Source organism: Oncorhynchus masou, chromosome 17, assembly GCF_036934945.1.
Source record: "Oncorhynchus masou masou isolate Uvic2021 chromosome 17, UVic_Omas_1.1, whole genome shotgun sequence".
NCBI classification, from domain to species: domain Eukaryota; kingdom Metazoa; phylum Chordata; class Actinopteri; order Salmoniformes; family Salmonidae; genus Oncorhynchus; species Oncorhynchus masou.
The window spans coordinates 35,539,901-35,562,330 of record NC_088228.1 but is presented as its reverse complement, the minus strand read 5'-3'; the positions used below and the strand labels follow the sequence as shown (position 1 = coordinate 35,562,330).

At 40.5% G+C, this 22,430-nt stretch overlaps 1 protein-coding gene across 6 annotated transcripts; it reads left to right on the top strand.

Moving 5' to 3' along the window:
* Positions 1-2,539: 2,539 nt before the first annotated feature.
* Positions 2,540-15,069, top strand: LOC135558941 (GRAM domain-containing protein 2A-like). 6 transcript variants are annotated; one of them, XR_010458420.1, is made up of 13 exons: positions 2,540-2,799; positions 5,248-5,409; positions 5,524-5,584; positions 5,755-5,827; positions 6,193-6,296; positions 7,603-7,692; positions 7,799-7,870; positions 8,079-8,186; positions 8,466-8,547; positions 8,692-8,772; positions 9,013-9,112; positions 11,589-12,169; positions 13,950-14,031. XR_010458420.1 is itself a non-coding variant. In XM_064993180.1 (13 exons), the coding sequence occupies exons 1-12, from the start codon at positions 2,759-2,761 to the stop codon at positions 14,062-14,064; spliced, it is 1,089 nt and encodes a 362-aa protein (XP_064849252.1). In that variant the 5' UTR covers positions 2,543-2,758; the 3' UTR covers positions 14,065-14,072; positions 14,476-15,069. The 6 variants fall into 6 exon arrangements, 5 of the variants coding, with proteins under 5 accessions (XP_064849251.1, XP_064849253.1, XP_064849252.1 ...); XM_064993180.1 differs by lacking the exon at positions 11,589-12,169 and adding an exon at positions 14,476-15,069 and having other exon boundaries at positions 2,543-2,799; positions 13,950-14,072; XM_064993178.1 differs by lacking the exon at positions 11,589-12,169 and adding an exon at positions 14,476-15,065 and having other exon boundaries at positions 2,544-2,799; positions 13,950-14,060.
* Positions 15,070-22,430: the final 7,361 nt, after the last annotated feature.

Sequence of the window (22,430 nt, the reverse complement as noted above, 5' to 3'; positions counted from 1 at the left end):
CTAATATACCACGGCTAATGGCTGTAATGGCAATTACTGTACCACAGACCCCCGAAGAGCCTTATTGTGATTATAAACTGTTTACCAATGGAATTAGAAGAGTAAAAATACATGTTTTGTCATATCCATTGTGGTTTGAGCCCTGAATGCTGATTGGCTGAAAGCTGTGGTATGTCAGGCCATATACCATGGGTATGACAAAACATATATGACCAATATACCACGGCTAAGGGCTGTGTCCTAGCACTCCGCGTTGCGTTGTATGTAAGAACAGCTCTTAGCTGTGGTATATAGGCCATATACCACACCCCCTCAGGTCTTATTGCTTAAAGAGACTACACTTTCTCCCGTCTAACTTGACTGGGGCAGGTGTGATTTTGTGACAATGATTGCAAGAGCTACTCACCGATTTGACAGCTCCAATGCAGTTCCACCTCTGCTACGCAGTGCTATCGATGGTTAACTCTTGATCTGATCCGACTTTGGCATAAGCCGACTTGGTCAAGTGCATCTGCGGTCTCTGCTCAGTTTGGCAGCTGCGCGAGCGAAGGGGGATATCCTCAGGCTTCGCGGTTTACCGGATCTTTTTTCTGCAGTTGTCTTGAAGATCACTCTGCGACACACACAATGCAGCGCTGTCGTTCAGCAGCAGATGATGCTCTGTCTGCCACTGACTTGTCATGACCACTAGTCATCACTCACCGCTGTCATGAAATGGACTCATGCAAGCAACAAGTTTTGACTGAGCTCAAATGTCATTAAACGCATATAGAGCGATCTCTTTCATACCAATTTATAACGAGAAGCGCCCACAATGTGTTTTGTGCGGAGATGTGCTTAGTAATGAGTCTCTCATAACGAACAAATGATGGTAAACCCAGGGAGTTCTTTCAGAACCGCTGCAGAATGCTTCAGGAAACAGTGTTTGGACAGTTGAAGAGTACGTCAGCTAGCAAGGCATTGTTGTCATTTTATAACAGGTGATGATCAGCAGAAATAAGGTAGTATTAACTAACTCTCATAGCAGTAGATGTGAGTTTCTCTTTCAAACAATCCCCTGGCTTTGTACACAGCTAATAGTTAACATTCGCCTAAGCAAACTACCCACTGAACAACGATCAGGCCCACTGTACATCTTACTGTAGAAATTATTGTTGAAAACTAGTCTAGGTTTGAACTGTTGCAGTTAAAATACAATTTTTATTCTTAACTGGAAATAACTGATTGAAGCCAGATGTTTTTCAGGTAAACACACTCACACAGGTCTGGGTTGTTAATCTACAGCAGGAAGCGGTCTCCTGCCTGACTGAGAAGGCAGTAGATGTTTGGCACCACATACCTACGGGAGAAAGGGTTCTCAACCCTGACATACTTAAAAAACAAGTACAGAAACAGTTTCAAGGCTAATCATAACCTCAGTGTGGTACTGTCAAAAACAGAGCCCAGAATAGACATGCTCTCATTAGGACTGTGTGTGTTTTCTGGTCTACATTTGTGTGATGTGATCAATCAGTTTATTCCAGTTCAGAATAAAAAAATAGATATTGTATTTTAACAGCAACAGTTCCAACCTAGATTTTATTTCAACAATAATTTATACAGTAAGATGTACAGTAGGCCTGATCATTTTTCATCTGTATTGTTACTTACGGTTGCGCTATCAAAAAGCCTGTGTGTGTTCTGTTATACATCTGTGTGATGTGATCAATCCGTTTATTCCAGTTCAGAATGAAAATGATGTACTGTATTTTAACAGCAAAAGATCCAACCTAGACAGATATGCAAGAGTGTTTTTAATGGGGGAAAATAAACATGAATATATATTTATATGGATATTTAATTTCATTGTTTTTTGTTTTTGTCTATGTTGCATTTGTTTTAGGCATAAGGGCAATGAAATGTACCGATATTTATAGAGAGTTGCATATTTTCCTAAGCTTGGGTTCCAGGAAAACAGAATTTCAAATTTGGGTCCCAGGCTGAACAAGTTTAAGAACCACTGCAATAGAGCATTAATTATTATCATGGCCAGACAGATACAAATTTGGCTGAATTTCCTCAAACTCAAAAATGTCTTTGCCATGATGATAAAGTGGTTTTCAGGAAAAACATGTATCCACCTCTTTCAAACATCAAACAGGAATGCTATACTACACCAGACAATTTTTAAGAATCTGCGTTGTAACGTTGGGTTCTGAACAAACTGAGTAAAACTCAAATGGACAACTAGGAAAAGCTCAAACCAAGTTTACACATCCACAGCTGTGTGTCAGGGTGTGTGAGAGTGTGTGTAGTGTACGTGACATGTGTGTACATGTGTTTGCATTTTGATTCATGCATTATGTGTATGATTTCCCCAGCACTAACCTGTGGGTGGGAGTAGGATTGTTACAACACCTGTAGCAGCAGTTTCCACAAGTAGCAGAGTTGATTGGTTCAAGCTTGAATGGTATTCCCGCCCCCAGAAATTGATAGATGAAGCCAACAATAAGCTTGAAGAGGATAGGCTGGTAACAGGAGAAGGCTGTCTCTGCCTCTAGCCATCTATCAGCTGCTGCTCTCTGTGGGCTAAAGCCAGGTAGGAAACTAGAGAGACAGGCTGGGCGTATACTGCAGCACATTGGTGGCTAAGTGTGTATGAGAGAGTCGGTTTACACCGACACAGTCAGTGAAGTACAGAAGGGTGGAGTGGAGAGGAGCTCAGTGGGATTGTGAGTGTGCATGGAGGAGTGTGAGAGACATTTAACCACTCCAGACCATGAACATGAAGCACCGGAGGTTCTCCCTTGACAGCTCAGTGTGAGTATCAACCAATCAAACTTTTTTAAATAAGTGATTTATTATTATGCATTGTTTCTGTACAGTTATTGACAGGCTCAGTTAAACTCCAGCTGTAGAGACCGTCTCCAATGTTTATATTTACATTAGGAAGTTGGAATGTCCCTTAACATAATCTTATTGGATTTCTTTAATAAGATATTACAGTATTGAATACTCTACAGTCCTCAAACATACAAGTAGTACATACCACAGATTAGAACACACCCATATGGGGTTTGGGCCATTCCACTTGTATTTACAGCTGTTTCACAAGTGGGTTAGTCTGAATGGAGGATTCACCTGAGTGGAGAAAAAGAAAGTGAAAGAGGAAGAGAGGGAAGGAAGGAAGGGAACTTGTTTGTTGCTATAATTTGGACTCAGGAGTGGACGTAACATAGTAAACAAAAAGCCAGGACACTCAAATTAGTATGGTATGTTTAATTTTGGTCTGTAACGTATACATTTTTGGATGTCCATCATCCATTTTGTATGATATGTTACAAATTACAATTTGTATGATATGTTTGTTATGATTTTCAATTTGTTTAATATGTTACGAATTTGCAACATGTATGATATGTTAAGAATTACAATTTGTTGTGGCTAACATTAGCTAGGTGGCTAATGTTAGCTAGACTAGGAGTTAAGGCTAGGGTTAGGGTCAGGTGTTATCTTAAAGGGTTAGGGTTAGGGGAATGGTTAGCTAACATGCTAAGTAGTTGCAAAGTAGCTAAATAGTAGTAAGTAGTTGCAAAGTTGCTTATTAGCTAAAATGCTCAAGTTGTTCGTGATGAGATTCAAACAAGCAACCTCTGGGTTGCTAGAGACGTTTGCATTATATGCCAACCCATCCACTCCGACCAACCATCCTCCTTTCATTTTTGACTTAATGAATCCCTTTCCTGCAGTCAAATGAACTAGTGCCCTCCTGGGTTGAATGTTATTAATATTTGTAATAAATATTATTTCAAAAACTTGCTGAAAATCTGAAGTTTTTATGTCAAGCGGTTTTCTGTGATGTATATAAAGTTATTTTGGGATGCAAACTCATAATATAATACCTAAAATCTATAACTGACATGGTACATTGTACTTTTTAAAAGTCCATAACCATGTGTGTGAGATGTGTACTTTTGTTTTAAAGTAGATTTGTTTAAGACTACCAAGAAACACTCTGTGTGACCCTGATTTAGCCCACTGCAGTAAAATTAAGGAACCTTCTTATATAAGCATACCAAATGTAACATATCATACAAATTTCAATAGCCTGGATTTTCGTTTACTATGTTACATCTGTTCTATGAGACCGGGCTGTTTTGTTTACATTCCACCAAAATGCATGCAGCCATACCCTTCAGTGCCCTTGTCTTTATTTATTTGTAATTTTATAAGATTAGGTGAAAATAAATAACTTTCTATTTCTTTTGTCATTTATGAGATACAAACAGGTTGTTTTGCAGTATATCTGATTGCTTTGTTTGTTGTAGTTTTAATATAATCTTTATTTTGTATATATATAGCGTAAGCATATATTCTCAATCAATAACTAATCAAATTATTTCTTTCTGTAGTGGATATGTATATATTCAAGGCTTTTTTTCGTAAAGATTGTTTTGGGGACTCTTTAATTCTGTGATGATTTAGTGCATTTTATTTGCACATTCACATTGAAGTTTGACTTTTTGAGCTGTAAATGTAGTAGCTTTTGTTGCTATTAGGCCTAAATTGTCTGTAAGGAGTGGCACAATAATTAATTAAGTGATGGAACAGGATTAACAAAGATTAACAAAGATACATGTCTATTCAATTTCCATTGTTTGCTTTCTCCCAGCCTCAGGTGGGGGAACTTAAACATTGTACAACACACACTTTGCATGTGACATGTTTTGACCATTTAAAATTCAAATAATAGCAAATCTTCCTTTGACCTGGATGCCACATATGTTTTAGACAACTAATTTAACTGTTAAGGTGTTGTTGACCATCTTATCAACTATGAGCTAGAACTGCTCTGCCAACCGTTGTACTCTTCTTTATGGTTGTCTGATGGTATCAAGTAGATGATATGAATGTAAATAACGGGTGGCAGGTAGCCTATTGGTTAAGAGCATTGGGCCAGTAATCACAATGTTGCTGGTTCGATTGCCCAAGTCAACTAGGTGAACAATCTGTCAATGTGCCCTTGAGCAAGTCACTTAACCCTTATTGCTTCTGTATTAATTCATTGTTAGAGCAGCTTTCACCAGAAGACAAAACTATGCCCATGGGTAGGTGTATTTAAATTCAAACCACAACTTTATGTTAATTACAAAGTAAGACCTATACTGAAGGTAAATATGCAAATAGCTAAGTATGACCTCTAAACAGAAAGTGTTTACAGACCCATGTGGCAACACTCTATGACCGTTTAGTGTCCTGTTCCTCCAGGTCCCTGGAGGATGGTGATGGAGATAATCTGCTGGACCAGAGGAGAGGCAGCCGCAGTAGGCCTAAGAAGAGTGGAGAGAGAAGGAAAAGCCACAGTCTAGAGGAGGCACAACTAGAAACACAGGGGCTGGGATGCAGCCTGAACCGGAGCAACTCACTCAGGTCAGAGGTTACTTATGAAAGCAAGTACAATGACTAGAACAGGGCGTGGACTGGGGGAATCGAAGCCCTCCAAGTCCATATGTGCGTGTGTAATTGTGATCTCCCTATCCACAGGTCACAGACCATAGAGGAGGAGAGCTTCCATCGGCCTGATGGCGTCATTGTCACAAAAAATGTAAGCACATTTAAATGTAGAGCACAACACCCTGCAGGTACTATTGCGCCTTCTCCACTACATGTTTGGGTTCTTGGATCTGGCTCAGAAATATGTCCTGATTGAATGATTGATACATTCATGAATTGGTTGATTGATTCATTCCATCATTTCCTCTCTCTCTTGTATAGAGCTTTGTGAAATACAACAAAGCCTTTCACAAACTCTTCGAAGACATTCCTGCAGAGGAGAAACTAACTCATGGTGAGTTGATATAAGTACATGGGGAGTGTGTAACTTATTTATGATTTTGTCATTGTCCATTGAGTGTTTGTCTGGGCTGCGTGTGGATTCATGGCTTGCATGTTTGCTTATGGAGTCGACATAATAATGAATGCATTGGGACATTCAATATAATTCATTCCACAACCTGTGCATTGTGCTCCTTATTAACAACTAATTATATTAAAATACTTATTCACTCACTTTGCACAATATTTTAACATGTACCCTCAGCTGCTTAGGACGGCATACAGAACATCACACTGTATTCTGGGAAAAGGGACTTTTCATTCAGAAACTCTCTGTTGTCTCTCTCATTTGGCACTGTTCTCTGCTTGTGTTTTCAGCGTTCACCTGTGCCCTGCAGAAGGAAGTGTTGTATCATGGGAAGCTATTTGTGTCTGTCAACTATGTGTGTTTCTACTCCTCCGTACTCCTCAAAGACACCAAGGTAAGATGCTCAAATATAGTAGAGTAGAGTGGATAACGCCAAGTTCACCAACATACAGTGCCCTCCATAATTATTGGGACAGTGAATCATTTTTTCTTATTTTGGCTCTATACTCTATACTCTATATTCTATACTCCAAACAATGACTATGAGGTTAAAGTGCAGACTTTCAGCTTTAATCTGAGGGAATTTTCATCCATATCGGGTTAACCGTTTAGAAATTACAGTACTTTTGGTACATACATAGTCCCTCCATTTTAAGGGAACAACAGTATCAGGACAAATTCACTTATATGTGTTTTAAAGTAGTAAAAAGTGAAGTATTTGGTCCCGTATGTATAGTACGCAATGACAGCATCAAGATTGTGACTCTACAAATTTCTTGATGAATGAGAAAGTTACAGACCCACAAATATCATACCCCCTTCCAAAAAAATGCTAACTTCCCTTATTTTAATGGTGAGAGGTTAGATGTATGTTAGGGGTATGTTATTTTGGCATCTGTAACTTTTTTCACAATTTAATTCAGCATTATTGGTAATCAATGCAGTTATTTTGAAGTGTTTAGAAACATATTATATTCTTATTTACAATAAAAGTGACTCCAAAATGACACAATACATTATTTACCATTAATTTCTATTGGGCACATAATTATCTGAAACACAACTAAAACAAAGAGCAAATGCTTCTAACAAATATGGATGAGAATACCCTAAAATGAAAATTGACAGTCTGCACTTTACTGCCATAGTCATTGTTTGATCTCAAATCCAGGCTTTTGGAATACAGAGCCAACAGAAGAGAAAATGCATCACTGTTCCAATAATTAGGAGGGCACTGTAAGTAGAAGTAGATGTACAGTTGTGGTCTGTGTTATGTGTGACGTTGATGTTGTACCTGTTTCTTTCTGTGTTATGTGTGAAGTCGATGTTGTACCTGTTTCTTTCTGTGTTATGTGTGAAGTCGATGTTGTACATGTTTCTTTCTGTGTTATGTGTGAAGTTGATGTTATACCTGTTTCTTTCTGTGTTATGTGTGACGTTGATGTTATACCTGTTTCTTTCTGTGTTATGTGTGACGTTGATGTTATACCTGTTTCTTTCTGTGTTATGTGTGAAGTTGATGTTGTACCTGTTTCTTTCTGTGTTATGTGTGACGTTGATGTTATACCTGTTTCTTTCTGTGTTATGTGTGACGTTGATGTTGTACCTGTTTCTTTCTGTGTTATGTGTGAAGTTGATGTTGTACCTGTTTCTTTCTGTGTTATGTGTGAAGTTGATGTTGTACCTGTTTCTTGTTGTAGGTGGTGGTTCACGTGTCCAGCATTAAGGAAGTGAAAAAGCAGAACTCAGCCTTGTCTATGCTCTCCATCCACACTACGGATGGAGACAAGGTCGGAAACAAACCCACAGTGGCCCTGATAGTCTTTGTTTGAGTGCATGCGTCTCTGCATGTGGGTTGTTGTGTAGTCCCTTATTCTGTTGTGTCTATGTTTTCAGTATTTGTTGGTGTCTTTGCGGAACCGGCAAGTGTGTTACAAAATCCTGCAGACTGTGTGTACACAAGCACAGGTATACCCACATGATCTCTGACCTCTCTCTCTCTCTCTCTCTTGCTCTCTCTTCCTCTTGCTATATCACTATCTCCCGTCTTTCTCTCTCCTGTCTTATTTACCCCATTTCTATCTCCTTATCTATAATCTGCAATTATCCTCCCCTTGCTTTGTTCTCTGTTTTCACCAAAGATGAATACTCTTTAACACACTGCATTGTGTGTCAGACTGTGTTCACACAGCAGCAGGGGGAGCAGGGGGAGAATGGTAGCAGCAGTTCCCACGTCTCGCCAGGAGAGAACGGTGTTGTCGACGTGAATCAGGACATAGACACGGTAAGACCCCATCATGTCCCACCATGTACTGCCCTTTTCTACTTTGACTGGTGATGACAAATGTCTGTCCTTTGTTGTCACACCTGCCTCTGGTTCCTCATGGTTGATCTGCGCTGTGCACTTAGTGACGTCAAAGAATTCACTTTCACTTTCCAGAACTCACTTTCAATATGACTTTGTTTTTGAATGAATTAAGACACCACTAAGATAAATCATGGGCTTGTCATGATCAGACACAAGCATACTTTCCTTTTCATTTGAACCCTTCCCTGCCCACAGATATCTAGCCACACTAGCCTGGAGGACAGTATGGAGCAGAGCCTTCCTAAAGAGACTGTCTACTCTGACCTGCCCAGCAGAGGTTAGAAAGACTGTATTAGGATGTTTCCACAAGAGACAGGAGAAAGAAAGGAGGGAAAATAGGATTAACAGAGGACATAAAAGAGAATATTATGTTACGTTGTAATAGGACAATGATTAATAAATGCATGTTCACCTTCCTCAGGGAGGGACAGCTCCACTCCTAGAAGCAGCATCAGCAAAGACCAGGACGATCAGTTCACATTCACAGAGGAGGAAGACTCGGGTAGTTTAAACACACACTGAAGCACACGCAGACACACTGACAACCACAACCACACATATATACCACACACACACTTAAATGTTGTTTGAATAATCAGTCAAATCAATCAAATGTGTTTATAAAGCCCTTCTTACATCAGCTGATGTCACAAAAGTGTCACAAAGTGCTGTACAGAAACCCAGCCGAAAAACCCCAAACAGCAAGTAATCCATTGAATCCATGTTCTCTTCTCTGGATCAGCTAACTCGTGTTTTTGGAGAGTCACTGAAAGGATTAAATCTCTCCTCCTCATCAGAGAGATGAGCAACCTCAACGTCCTCCTCTCCATCTATCTGTTTCTGTGAGTACCATCTACATCTCTGTCTTTCTCTCCGCCGCCTCTCTACCTCTCTAGCCTCTCAATGTCTAGACCTAGATGCTGAAGCCCTTCCCTCACCTCTTATCTTATCCACACACTGCCACCAGGGCTGATGGGCGGCCAGCTCTAGGAAGAGTCTTGGTGGTTCTAAACTTCTTCTGTTGAAGAATAATGGAGGCCAACGTGTTTTTGGGGATTTTCAATTATACAGAAATGTTTTGGTGCCCTTTCCCAGATTTGTGCAACAACACAATCCTGTCTCTGAGCTCTATGGACAATTTCTTCGACCTCATGGTTTTTGCTCTGACATGCATTGTCAACTGTGGGACCTTGTATAGACAGGAGTGTGCCTTTCAAAATCATGTCCAATCAATTGAATGAACCTCAGGTGGACTCCAATCAAGTTGTAGAAACATCTCAAGGATGATCAATGGAAACAGGATGCACCTCAGCTCAATTTCGAGTTTCACAGCAAAGGGTCTGAATACTTATGTAAATAAGGTGTTTCTGTTTTGTTTTTTTTTCAAATTTGCAAAACTTTCTAAAAACCTGTTTTTGCTTTGTCATTATGGGGTATTGTGTGTCGATTGAGAAGAAATGGTTTAATTTAATCAATTTTAGAATAAGGCTGTAACAACAAAATGTGGAAAAAGGGAAGGGGTCTGAATACTTTCCGAATGCACTGTATAGCCTCGTTATTGTTATTGTGTCATTCTCTTGTTTTACTTTAGTTTATTCAGTAAATATTTTGTTAGTTCTTAATTTTCTTAAAACTGCATTGTTGGCTAAGGGCTTGTAAGTAAGCTTTTCACATTAAGATGTTATATTCGGCATGTGACAAATACAGTTTTATTTTATTTTATTACATTTATCTAGCGCTCTCATGAGTGTTTTGTTCTGATCTTGTTCATTTTCAGACGTGCATCTACACATGATTTTCAAATGTCTCTTATCTATCCATGGTGTTATCTATCCAGATTTCCTGGTCCCTTTGGCTATATAATCACCTTTTCAAGGAAATGCAGGTGTCTGCCTAACAGTCTGTCTGCTTCGGTATGTTGTCTTTCTGGTTTGGTTTGGAGCCATCTGATGTTTATATGAGGTTAATTTCTGGAGAGATGGTTAGATACAGTACCTTCAGAATGTATTCACACCCCTTGACACTTTCCACGTTTTGTTGTGTTTCAGCCTGAATTTACAATGGATTAAATTGCAATACCCCATAATGTCAAAGTGGAATTATGTTTTTCACATTTTTTACTAATTAATAAAAACATTAAAGCTGAAATGTCTTGAGTCAATAAGTATTCAACCCCTTTGTTATGACAAGCCTAAATAAGTTCAGGAGTAAAAATGTGCTCACCAAGTCACATAATATGTTGCATGGACTCACTCTGTGTGCAATAACATGATTTATGAATGACTACCTCATCTCTGTACCCCACACATACAATTATCTGTAAGGTTCCTTAGGTCGAGCAGTGAATTTCAAACACAGATTCAACCACATAGACCAGGGAGCTTTTCCAATGCAACGCAAATAAGGGCACCTATTGGTAAGTGGGTAAAAAAGCAGACATTCAATATCCCTTTGAGCATGGTGAAGTTATTACACTGAACAAAAATATAAACACAACATGTAAAGTGTTGGTCCCATGTTTCATGAGCTGAAATACATTTTCCATATGCTCAAAAAGCTTATTTCTCTAAAATGTTTTGCACAATTTAATTTATATCCATGTTAGTGAGCATTTCTCCTTCGCAAAGATAATCCATCCAACTGACAAGTGTGGCATATCAAGAAGCTGATTTAAACAGCATGATCATTACACAGGTGCACCTTGTGCTGGGGACAATAAAAGGCCACTCTAAAATTTGCATTTTTGTCACACGACACAACGCCACTGATGTCTCAAGTTGAGGGAGCATGCAATTGGCATGCTGACTGCAGGAATGTCCACCAGAGCTGTTTCCAGAGAACTTAATGTCAATTTCTCTACCATAAGCCGCCTCCAACGTCGTTTTAGAGAATTTGGCAGTACGTCCAACCAGCCTCACAACTGCAGACCACAAATATGGCGTCATGTGGCGAGCGGTTGTCAACAGAGTGCCCCATGGTGGCGGTGGGGTTATGGTGTGGTGCCTAATGCATTTATTTCAATTGACTGATTTCCTCACATGAACTGTAACTCAGTCAAATTAATGAAATGGTTGCATGTTACATTTATATTTTTGTTCAGTTTGATTACACTTTGGATGGTGTATCAATAAACCCAGTCAAAGATACAGGTGTCCCCTAATCTGTGGATTCCCGTGAGTGGGAATATAGATATGCATCTGTTGGTCACAGACACCTTAAAAAAACATGCACCTCACAATGGGCCTCAGGATTTGGTCACAGTATTTTTGCGCATTCAAATTGCTATCGATAAAATGCAATTGTGTTCGTTGTCTGTAGCTTATGCCTTCCTAACTTGCCGGAGAGGAAGGAAACCATTCAGGAATTTCACCAGGAGGCCAATGGTAACTTTGAAACAGTTACAGAGTTTAATGGCTTTGATAGGAGACAAATGAGGATGATCAACAACATTGTAGTTACTCCACAATACTAATCTAAATGGAAAACTGTACAGAGTGTAAAAAATATTACAAAACGGGCATCCTGTTTGCAACAAGGCACTAAAGTAATACTACAAAAAATGTGGCAAAGCAATTAACTTTTAGTCCTGAATACAAAGTGTTATGTTTGGGGCAAATCCAATACAACACATTACTGAGTACCACTCTCCATATTTTCAGAAACAAAATGGAGCTAAAGCAAAATCCTAAAGGAAAACCTGAATCAGACTACTTTCCAACAGACACTGGGAGATGAATTCCTCTTTGAGCTCCCGAGTGGCGCAGCAGTCTAAGGCACTGCATCTCAGTTCTAGACACGTCACTACAGACCCTGGTTTGATCCTGGGCTGTATCACAACCGATCATGATCGGGAATCCCATAGGGTGGCGCACAATTGGCCCAGCGTCATCTGGGTTAGGGTAAGCCTTCATTGTAAATAAGAATTTGTTCTTTAACTAACTTGTTAAATTAAATATAGGTTAAATAAAAAATGTAAAAGACAAGGACAAATCTAAACTGGAGTTGCTTACCAAGAAGACAGTGAATGTTCCTGAGTGGCTGAGTTACTGTTTTGAATTAAATCTACCTGAAAATCTATGGCAAGGCCTGAAAATGGTTGTCGAGCAATGATCAGAGCTTAAAAGAATACTGGGCAAATGTTGCACAATCCAGGTGTGGAAAGCTCTTAGAGACTTACCCAGAAAGACTCTCAGCTGTAATTGCTGCAAAATGTGCTTCTACAAAATATTGACTCAGGCGTGTGAATACTTATGTAAATTAGATATTTCTGTATTATCTTTTCAATAAATTTGCTAACATTTCTAAAAACATGATTTCACTTTGTCATTATGGGGTATTGTGTGTAGATGGGAGAGAAAAACAGATATTTAATCCATTTTGAATTCAGGCTGTAACACAACAAAATGTGGAATAAGTCAAGAGGTATGAATAGGAAGGCATTGTAGATGGATCTTGTTTTCGAAGCACAATATGTTCTCCAGATGGTCATACTGCATGTACTGTGAGCTTCTTTCATACTGCATGTACTGTGAGCTTCTTTCATACTGCATGTACTGTGAACTTCTTTCATACTGCATGTACTGTGAACTTCTTTCATACTGCATGTACTGTGAACTTCTTTCATACTGCATGTACTGTGAACTTCTTTCATACTGCATGTACTGTGAACTTTTTTCACACCTCATGTACTGTGAGCTTCTTTCACACTGCATGTACTGTGAGCTTCTTTCATACTGCATGTACTGTGAACTTCTTTCAAACTGCATGTACTGTGAACTTCTTTCATACTGCATGTACTGTGAACGTTTTTCATACTGCATGTACTGTGAACTTCTTTCATACCTCATGTACTGTGAACGTTTTTCATACTGCATGTACTGTGAACTTCTTTCATACTGCATGTACTGTGAACTTCTTTCATACCTCATGTACTGTGAGCTTCTTTCATACTGCATGTACTGTGAACTTCTTTCAAACTGCATGTACTGTGAATGTTTTTCATACTGCATGTACTGTGAACTTCTTTCATACTGCATGTACTGTGAACGTTTTTCATACTGTATGTACTGTGAACTTCATTCATACAATATAAACTGTGAACTTAATTCATACTGTATATACTGTGAACAAAATAATGGGCTCTCCCTTTAGAATCTGGTTCCTCTCACAATTTCTTCTTTTTATTTTATCCAACCTCCAAGTCCTTATAGTAGATAGGTTTTCCTTGAAACTGTCTCTTTTGGTTTCTCTTTCATTAGTTGCCTGTGAACTGTGGAGGATACATGTAATTGCGTGTTTGTGCTCTGACAATACTTTCTATTTGCCCCTCAGGGGATGAATCAATTCATATTGAATTACACCTAATGATGATAGATTTATATAGACTGTGTTAGATTTTGTATCACACTGTTGAGAGATTACCTTTCATGTGCGATAAAACAGTACTCAACAGTATAAACAATAAAGATTAGGGAGGGAACACTTCCTTAGTTATTTTGCCGTATGTGTACAGTACATAAGCTTGTGTGTGTGTGTGTGTGTGTGTGTGTGTGTGTGTGTGTGTGTGTGTGTGTGTGTGTGTGTGTGTGTGTGTGTGTGTGTGTGTGTGTGTGTGTGTGTGTGTGTGTGTGTGCGTGTGTGCGTGCGTGCGTGCGTGCGTGCGTGTGTGTGTGTGTATAGGGTGATGCTTCTACTGTTGTCATCAGGGTACATCGGCCTGCGGATCTTAGCACTGGAGGAGCAGCTGAGTTCCCTAGGGGCCCTGCCTGAGTTCTCCATACACCACAGAGAGTGAGCAAACACGTACGCACCGCTGGGTAGTTTTCCACAGATTACTGTTCCCCGTTGTGATACTATCAAGCACCTTAAAAGAACTCCAAACTTCTACTTGAAAAAAGGAAGTCACTTCTCAAATGAAAAACCATTAAACTATTTATGGTGAAGCATGCAGGCATGAGGATAAGGCAAGCTAGCTCAAACCAGTTGTGTGGACAGAGTGTTCTCAGACATCAGCAGCTACAGTACATCAGCAGCAGCAATCGCAGGAGGTTAGAAGATAAACAGCCCCGGAGGAATGTCACTTGTTTTTCCAGAAGTCACTCCACTATTATTATCCATAACCCTAACTACAGGAACACCCCTTGTGGGAATTTGAATCTTCACTTTACTAATATGTGTCCTCTCACTGCTCCTTCCTCATTCACAGATACAGGTACAAGGAAACGTAGTCTGCAGAGACACACAGCAGGAAGAATAAAGAGCAAGACTGTTTGTCCAAAGCCACAGGACAACAAACTACGCAGATCCACTTACTGTATAAAGGGTCTCAATTTCACGTCGTCTTGTGACTCGCACGATGGACCATTGTTAAAATATTCAGTATTTATTTGTGGATCCTCCCGATCTATTGAGGAGACAGATCACTTAGAATCTACGACTCTAGCGCCCCGTAGTGGTGTTTCTCAGAAATGTGGAAAATGTTGACTTCATACAAAGCAACATACCTTTTTATCTTTTTCTTGGTAGCCTATATTTAGTAGAATTTGATTTCAGACAGTCGCAGTCCACTCCTAAAATAAATTGTCTTCCTGCTCTATTTGTTTGTCTCAGCTCAACTGGTTATGCCTGTTTTATTGTCTTGCTGTAAATTGTGTTATTTTTGAAAGTAATTAAAGTCAGCAATTACTCTAATCTCAAATTTCCTTGCAAATTCATTTTAGAGAACTTGTCTAACTGTCAGTGTCACAAACAGGCCAGCAGGGGGCACATTCTCCTCAAAACCAAATTAAACCTACTGTACACAATTATTAGTGAAGTATACTTCCAATCTATAATATCATGTATTTGAAAAAAGGCTACTTCTAAACATTCAAAATATATGTTTTCTTCTTAATACCGTTCTTGAATGTCACCCTATTAACTCAAATGGATTGATCACTGGGCATAAAGCAGTTTCTCTGGACCCCTGCAAGGTCGGAGTTCCTCACCTCCCCTTCCTAAAATAAAATAGAATGTGTCAGCCAGACAGCCACTCACAACGTATAGACTACTGATTGCTGTCCATGGTGCTGAAATTTCAACATGTCTATGCGGCTGTCTATTGAATCGATTCTAGGCTTTCTGAGGTGCCAGGGCATATTGCCTAGAGCTTTGCTTTGGCTAATGGATCAATTATTATTGTTAGTCCTATTTGGTCGTCATTCTCTCATACTAAGCCTAAACATTTCATGAAGCTATAGCCTCCTACATGGTGTCTGTTGTCTGGGGGCAACAATGTGTCTGTTGGCGGCTATAATGTAATTACTTATTCTATAATTAAAGTTGGAAATTCAATCATTGCAGATTGTAAAATTGATTTCCGATGCAACAGCATACGAATCAGTTACCAATGTATTTTTTAAATATACAACTGTCCTGTATGGCCTAACTGAACGTGTATGACATGAGTTGTCCTTGCGCTCTCTCCTGGCTCGGATAGAAAGTTGTGCAAAACCAGTCTTACCCCTTAAGAATCATACCCTTTTTCTCGCCTAAAATGACATACAGTACCCTAACTGCCTGTAGCTCAGGACCTGAAGCAAAGACATGCACATTCTTGATACCACTTGAAAGGGAACACTTTGAAGTTTGTGGAAATGTGACATTAATATAGGAGAATATAACACATTAGATCTGGTAAAAGATAATACAAACAAAAACATCATATTTGAAATGCAAGAGAAATTATTGTTGTTTAGGCACAATTTTGATTTTGGTCACTAGATGGCAGCAGTGTGTGCAAAGTTTCAGATTGATCCAGTGAAGCATGGCAAGACTGGACAATATTTTGTGTCAAGTCTACCAAAATGTGCTGAATTGGTGAATTGATTTCAAGTACATAACTGTAGGGAACATACAAAAATCATATGGTAATACAAAATGTAAGTTTACACACTCCCAGGAATGTCATACATGACGGATCATTAGCTTATAAAGTAACTTTCACACATCTAGATGGCCGGGTGTGGAGCCAGAGACAGCAGGCATTCAAACTGTAGAACCCAGTTCCTACATTTGAATATAAAAATGTATTTTGTCCAACAAAACTATACTACATTTTGTCTTTGGGACCCTCAGAATGACAAATCAGAGTAAGATTAATGAATCTAAGTACATTATTTACCTTTAGAGGTAAATGTGTCAAACCAGTTGCAGTGATAAAAGTGTTTTGTTCATGTGCACTCTCAAACAATAGCATGGTATTTTTTCACTGTAATAGCTACTGTAATTTGGACAGTGCAGTTAGATTAACTAGAATTTAAGCTTTCTGCCCATATATACGACATGTCTATGTCCTGGAAAGTTTGCTGTTACTGACAACTGTCATGCTAATCACGATAGCTCAACCGTCCCAGTATAAGGACACCCATCATGTAGTGGTTAATGCCAACCAATACAGACAGTCCACCTTCAAATCACTAGTTGGGGATTGTTTCATTACGCAATGTAGCCTACTATATCCTTAGCAGTAGCCTACAGTACCTTGCAAAAGTATTCATCCCCCTTGGTGTTTTTCCTATTTTGTTGCATTACAACCTGTAATTTAAATATACTTTTATATGGATTTCATGTAATGGGCATACACAGAACAGTCCAAATTGGTGACGTGAAATGAAAAAAATTACTTGTTTAAAAAAAATCTACATTTCAAAAGGAAAAGTGGTGCGTGCATATGTCAAATCAAATCAAATTTTTATTTGTCACATACACATGGTTAGCAGATGTTAATGCGAGTGTAGCGAAATGCTTGTGCTTCTAGTTCCGACAATGCAGTAACAACCAACAAGTAATCTAACTAACAATTCCAAAACCACTGTCTTATAAACACAAGTGTAAGGGGGATAAAGAATATGTACATAAGATATATGAATGAGTGATGGTACAGAGCAGCATAGGCAAGATACAGTAGATGGTATCGAGTACAGTATATACATATGAGATGAGTATGTAAACAAAGTGGCATAGTTAAAGTGGCTAGTGATACATGTATTACATAAAGATGCAGTAGATGATATAGAGTACAGTATATACGTATACATATGAGATGAATAATGTAGGGTATGTAAACATTATATTAGGTAGCATTGTTTAAAGTGGCTAGTGATATATTTTACATCATTTCCCATCAATTCCCATTATTAAAGTGGCTGGAGTTGAGTCAGTGTGTTGGCAGCAGCCACTCAATGTTAGTGGTGGCTGTTTAACAGTCTGATGGCCTTGAGATAGAAGCTGTTTTTCAGTCTCTCGGTCCCAGCTTTGATGCACCTGTACTGACCTCGCCTTCTGGATGATAGCAGGGTGAACAGGCAGTGGCTCGGGTGGTTGTTGTCCTTGATGATCTTTATGGCCTTCCTGCAACATCGGGTGGTGTAGGTGTCCTGGAGGGCAGGTAGTTTGCCCCCGGTGATGCGTTGTGCAGACCTCACTACGCTCTGGAGAGCCTTACGGTTGTGGGCGGAGCAGTTGCCGTACCAGGAGGTGATACAGCGCCCCAGGATGCTCTCGATTGTGCATCTGTAGAAGTTTGTGAGTGCTTTTGGTAACAAGCCGAATTTCTTCAGCCTCCTGAGGTTGAAGAGGCGCTGCTGCGCCTTCTTCACGATGCTGTCTGTGTGGGTGGACCAATTCAGTTTGTCTGTGATGTGTATGCCGAGGAACTTAAAACTTACTACCCTCTCCACTACTGTTCCATCGATGTGGATAGGGGGGTGTTCCCTCTGCTGTTTCCTGAAGTCCACAATCATCTCCTTAGTTTTGTTGACGTTGAGTGTGAGGTTATTTTCCTGACACCACACTCCGAGGGCCCTCACCTCCTCCCTGTAGGCCGTCTCGTCGTTGTTGGTAATCAAGCCTACCACTGTTGTGTCGTCCGCAAACATGATGATTGAGTTGGAGGCGTGCGTGGCCATGCAGTCGTGGGTGAACAGGGAGTACAGGAGAGGGCTCAGAACGCACCCTTGTGGGGCCCCAGTGTTGAGGATCAGCGGGGTGGAGATGTTGTTGCCTACCCTCACCACCTGGGGGCGGCCCGTCAGGAAGTCCAGTACCCAGTTGCACAGCCAGCGGAAAATACAGAGCATCGGGGTTGGTAATGTTCTCTATGTATTCACCCCCTTTGCTATGAAGCCCCTAAATAAGATCTGGTGCAAACAATTACCTTCATACGTCACATAATTAGTTAAATATAGTCCACCTGTGTGCAATCTAAGTGTGACATGATCTGTCAGTACATATGCTCCTGTTCTGAAAGGCCCCACAGTCTGCAACACTACTAAGCAAGTAGCACCACCAAGCAAGCGGCACCATGAAGACCAAGGAGCTCTCCAAACAGGTCAGGGACAGAGTTGTGGAGAAGTACAGATCAGGGTTGGGTTATAAAAAAATATCAGAAAGTTTGAACATCCCACGAAGCACCATTAAATCCATTATTAAAAAATGGAAAGACGACGGCACCACAACAAACCTGCCAAGAGAGGGCCACCCACCAAAACTCACAGACCAGGCAAGGAGGGAATTAATCAGAGATACAACATAGAGGCCAAAGATAACCCTGAAGGAGCTGCAAAGCGGAGATTGGAGTATCTGTCTTTAGGACCACTTTAAGCCATACACTCCACAGAGCTGGGCTTACAGGAGAGTGTAAATACACTCCACAGAGTCTTGTAAATAATCTTGTAAAACTGACCATCCAACTAATCCTCAACTTTGGCGATGTCATTTACAAAATAGCCTCCAATACCCTACTCAACAAATTGGATGCAGTCTATCACAGTGCAATCCGTTTTGTCACCAAAGCCCCATATACTTTTATTTTTTTTATTTCACCTTTATTTAACCAGGTAGGCTAGTTGAGAACAAGTTCTCATTTGCAACTGCGACCTGGCCAAGATAAAGCTTAGCAGTGTGAGCAGACAACACAAAGTTACACATGGAGTAAACAATTATCAAGTCAATAACACAGTACAAAAAAGGCGAGTCTATATACATTGTGTGCAAAAGGCATGAGGAGGTAGGCGAATAATTACAACCTTGCAGATTAGCACTGGAGTGATAAATGATCAGATGGTCATGTACAGGTAGAGATGCTGGTGTGCAAAAGAGCAGAAAAGTAAATAAATAAAAACAGTGTGGGGATGAGGTAGGTGAAAATGGGTGGGTTATTTACCAATAGACTATGTACAGCTGCAGCGATCGGTTAGCTGCTCAGATAGCACATGTTTGAAGTTGGTGAGGGAGATAAAAGTCTCCAACTTCAGGGATTTTTGCAATTCGTTCCAGTCACAGGCAGCAGAGTACTGGAACGAAAGGCGGCCAAATGAGGTGTTGGCTTTATGGATGATCAGTGAGATACACCTGCTGGAGCGCGTGCTACGGCCATCGTGACCAGTGAACTGAGATAAGGTGGAGCTTTACCTAGCATGGACTTGTAGATGACCTGGAGCCAGTGGGTCTGGCGACGAATATGTAGAGAGGGCCAGCCGACTAGAGCATACAAGTCGCAGTGGTGGGTGGTATAAGGTGCTTTAGTGACAAAACGGATGGCACTGTGATAAACTGCATCCAGTTTGCTGAGTAGAGTGTTGGAGGCAATTTTGTAGATGACATCGCCGAAGTCGAGGATCGGTAGGATAGTCAGTTTTACTAGGGTAAGTTTGGCGGCGTGAGTGAAGGAGGCTTTGTTGCGGAATATAAAGCCGACTCTTGATTTGATTTTCGATTGGAGATGTTTGATATGAGTCTGGAAGGAGAGTTTACAGTCTAGCCAGACACCTAGGTACTTATAGGTGTCCACATATTCAAGGTCGGAACCATCCAGGGTGGTGATGCTCGTCGGGCATGCGGGTGCAGGCAGCGATCGGTTGAAAAGCATGCATTTGGTTTTACTAGCGTTTAAGAACAGTTGGAGGCCACGGAAGGAGTGTTGTATGGCATTGAAGCTCGTTTGGAGGTTGGATAGCACAGTGTCCAAGGACGGGCCGGAAGTATATAGAATGGTGTCGTCTGCGTAGAGGTGGATCAGGGAATCGCCCGCAGCAAGAGCAACATCATTGATATATACAGAGAAAAGAGTCGGCCCGAGAATTGAACCCTGTGGCACCCCCATAGAGACTGCCAGAGGACCGGACAGCATGCCCTCCGATTTGACACACTGAACTCTGTCTGCAAAGTAATTGGTGAACCAGGCAAGGCAGTCATCCGAAAAACCGAGGCTACTGAGTCTGCCGATAAAAATATGGTGATTGACAGAGTCGAAAGCCTTGGCAAGGTCGATGAAGACGGCTGCACAGTACTGTCTTTTATCGATGGCAGTTATGATATCGTTTAGTACCTTGAGTGTGGCTGAGGTGCACCCGTGACCGGCTCGGAAACCAGATTGCACAGCGGAGAAGGTACGGTGGGATTCGAGATGGTCAGTGACCTGTTTGTTGACTTGGCTTTCGAAGACCTTAGATAGGCAGGGCAGGATGGATATAGGTCTGTAACAGTTTGGGTCCAGGGTGTCTCCCCCTTTGAAGAGGGGGATGACTGCGGCAGCTTTCCAATCCTTGGGGATCTCAGACGATATGAGAGAGAGGTTGAACAGGCTGGTAATAGGGGTTGCGACAATGGCGGCGGATAGTTTCAGAAATAGAGGGTCCAGATTGTCAAGCCCAGCTGATTTGTACGGGTCCAGGTTTTGCAGCTCTTTCAGAACATCTGCTATCTGGATTTGGGTAAAGGAGAACCTTTACCCACCATTGCGACCTGTACGCTCTCGTTGGCTGGCCCTCGCTTCATACTCGTCGCCAAACCCACTGGCTCCATGTCATCTACAAGACCCTGCTAGGTAAAGTCCCCCCTTATCTCAGCTCGCTGGTCACCATAGCATCTCCCACCTGTAGCACACGCTCCAGCAGGTATATCTCTCGTCACCCCCAAAACCAATTCTTTCTTTGGCCGCCTCTCCTTCCAGTTCTCTGCTGCCAATGACTGGAACGAACTACAAAAAGCACTGAAACTGGAAACACTTATCTCCCTCACTAGCTTTAAGCACCAACTGTCAGAGCAGCTCACAGATTACTGCACCTGTACATAGCCCACCTATATTTTAGCCCAAACAACTACCTCTTTCCCTACTGTATTTAATTTATTTATTTATTTTGCTCCTTTGCACCCCATTATTTTTATTTCTACTTTGCACATTCTTCCATTGCAAATCTACCATTCCAGTGTTTTACTTGCTATATTGTATTTACTTTGCCACCATGGCCTTTTTTTGCCTTTACCTCCCTTATCTCACCTCATTTGCTCACATCGTATATAGACTTGTTTATACTGTATTATTGACTGTATGTTTGTTTCACTCCATGTGTAACTCTGTGTCATTGTATGTGTCGAACTGCTTTGCTTTATACTGGCCAGGTCGCAATTGTAAATAAGAACTTGTTCTCAACCTGCCTACCTGGTTAAATAAAGGTGAAATAAATAAAATAAATAAATAATATGGATTTGGTCTTTTACCAAAAAAGGCTAGCTTCTGTATACACCCCTACCTTGTCACAACACAACTGATTGGCTCAAACGCATTAAGAAGGAAAAATGTACTTTTGAGAAGGCACACCTGTTAATTGAAATGCATTCCAGATGACTACCTGATGGAGCTGGTTGAGAGAATGCCAAGAGTGTGCAAAGCTGTCATCAAGGCAAAGGGTGGCTACTTTGAAGAATATAAAATATATTTTTTAACACTTCCTTGGTTACTACTTATTTCATAGTTTTGATGTCTTCACTAATATTCTACAATGTAGAAAATAGTAAAAATAAAGAAAAACCCTTGAATGAATGTGTCCAAACTCTTGACTCTCTATATAGATATAATTGTTGTTCCTGTTGTTGCCTGTTTTGCATATTATTTTGGCATTAATACGTATCACAAAATCAGTTTGCAAACAATGTAAAAAAAAAGAAGCATTGAGTTAAAAAATCTGCATACAAACATGGTCTAGTTTATGTTTTCTTGAGTAATGCAGGTGTTTCAGCGTAGCTCAATGTTTTCTGTGGTGGTGGGGCAGCCAGAGGAAAATACAGAGCATTGGGGTTGGTAATGTTCTCTAGTTGCGTCATGATTGGCTCAGTGTTTGG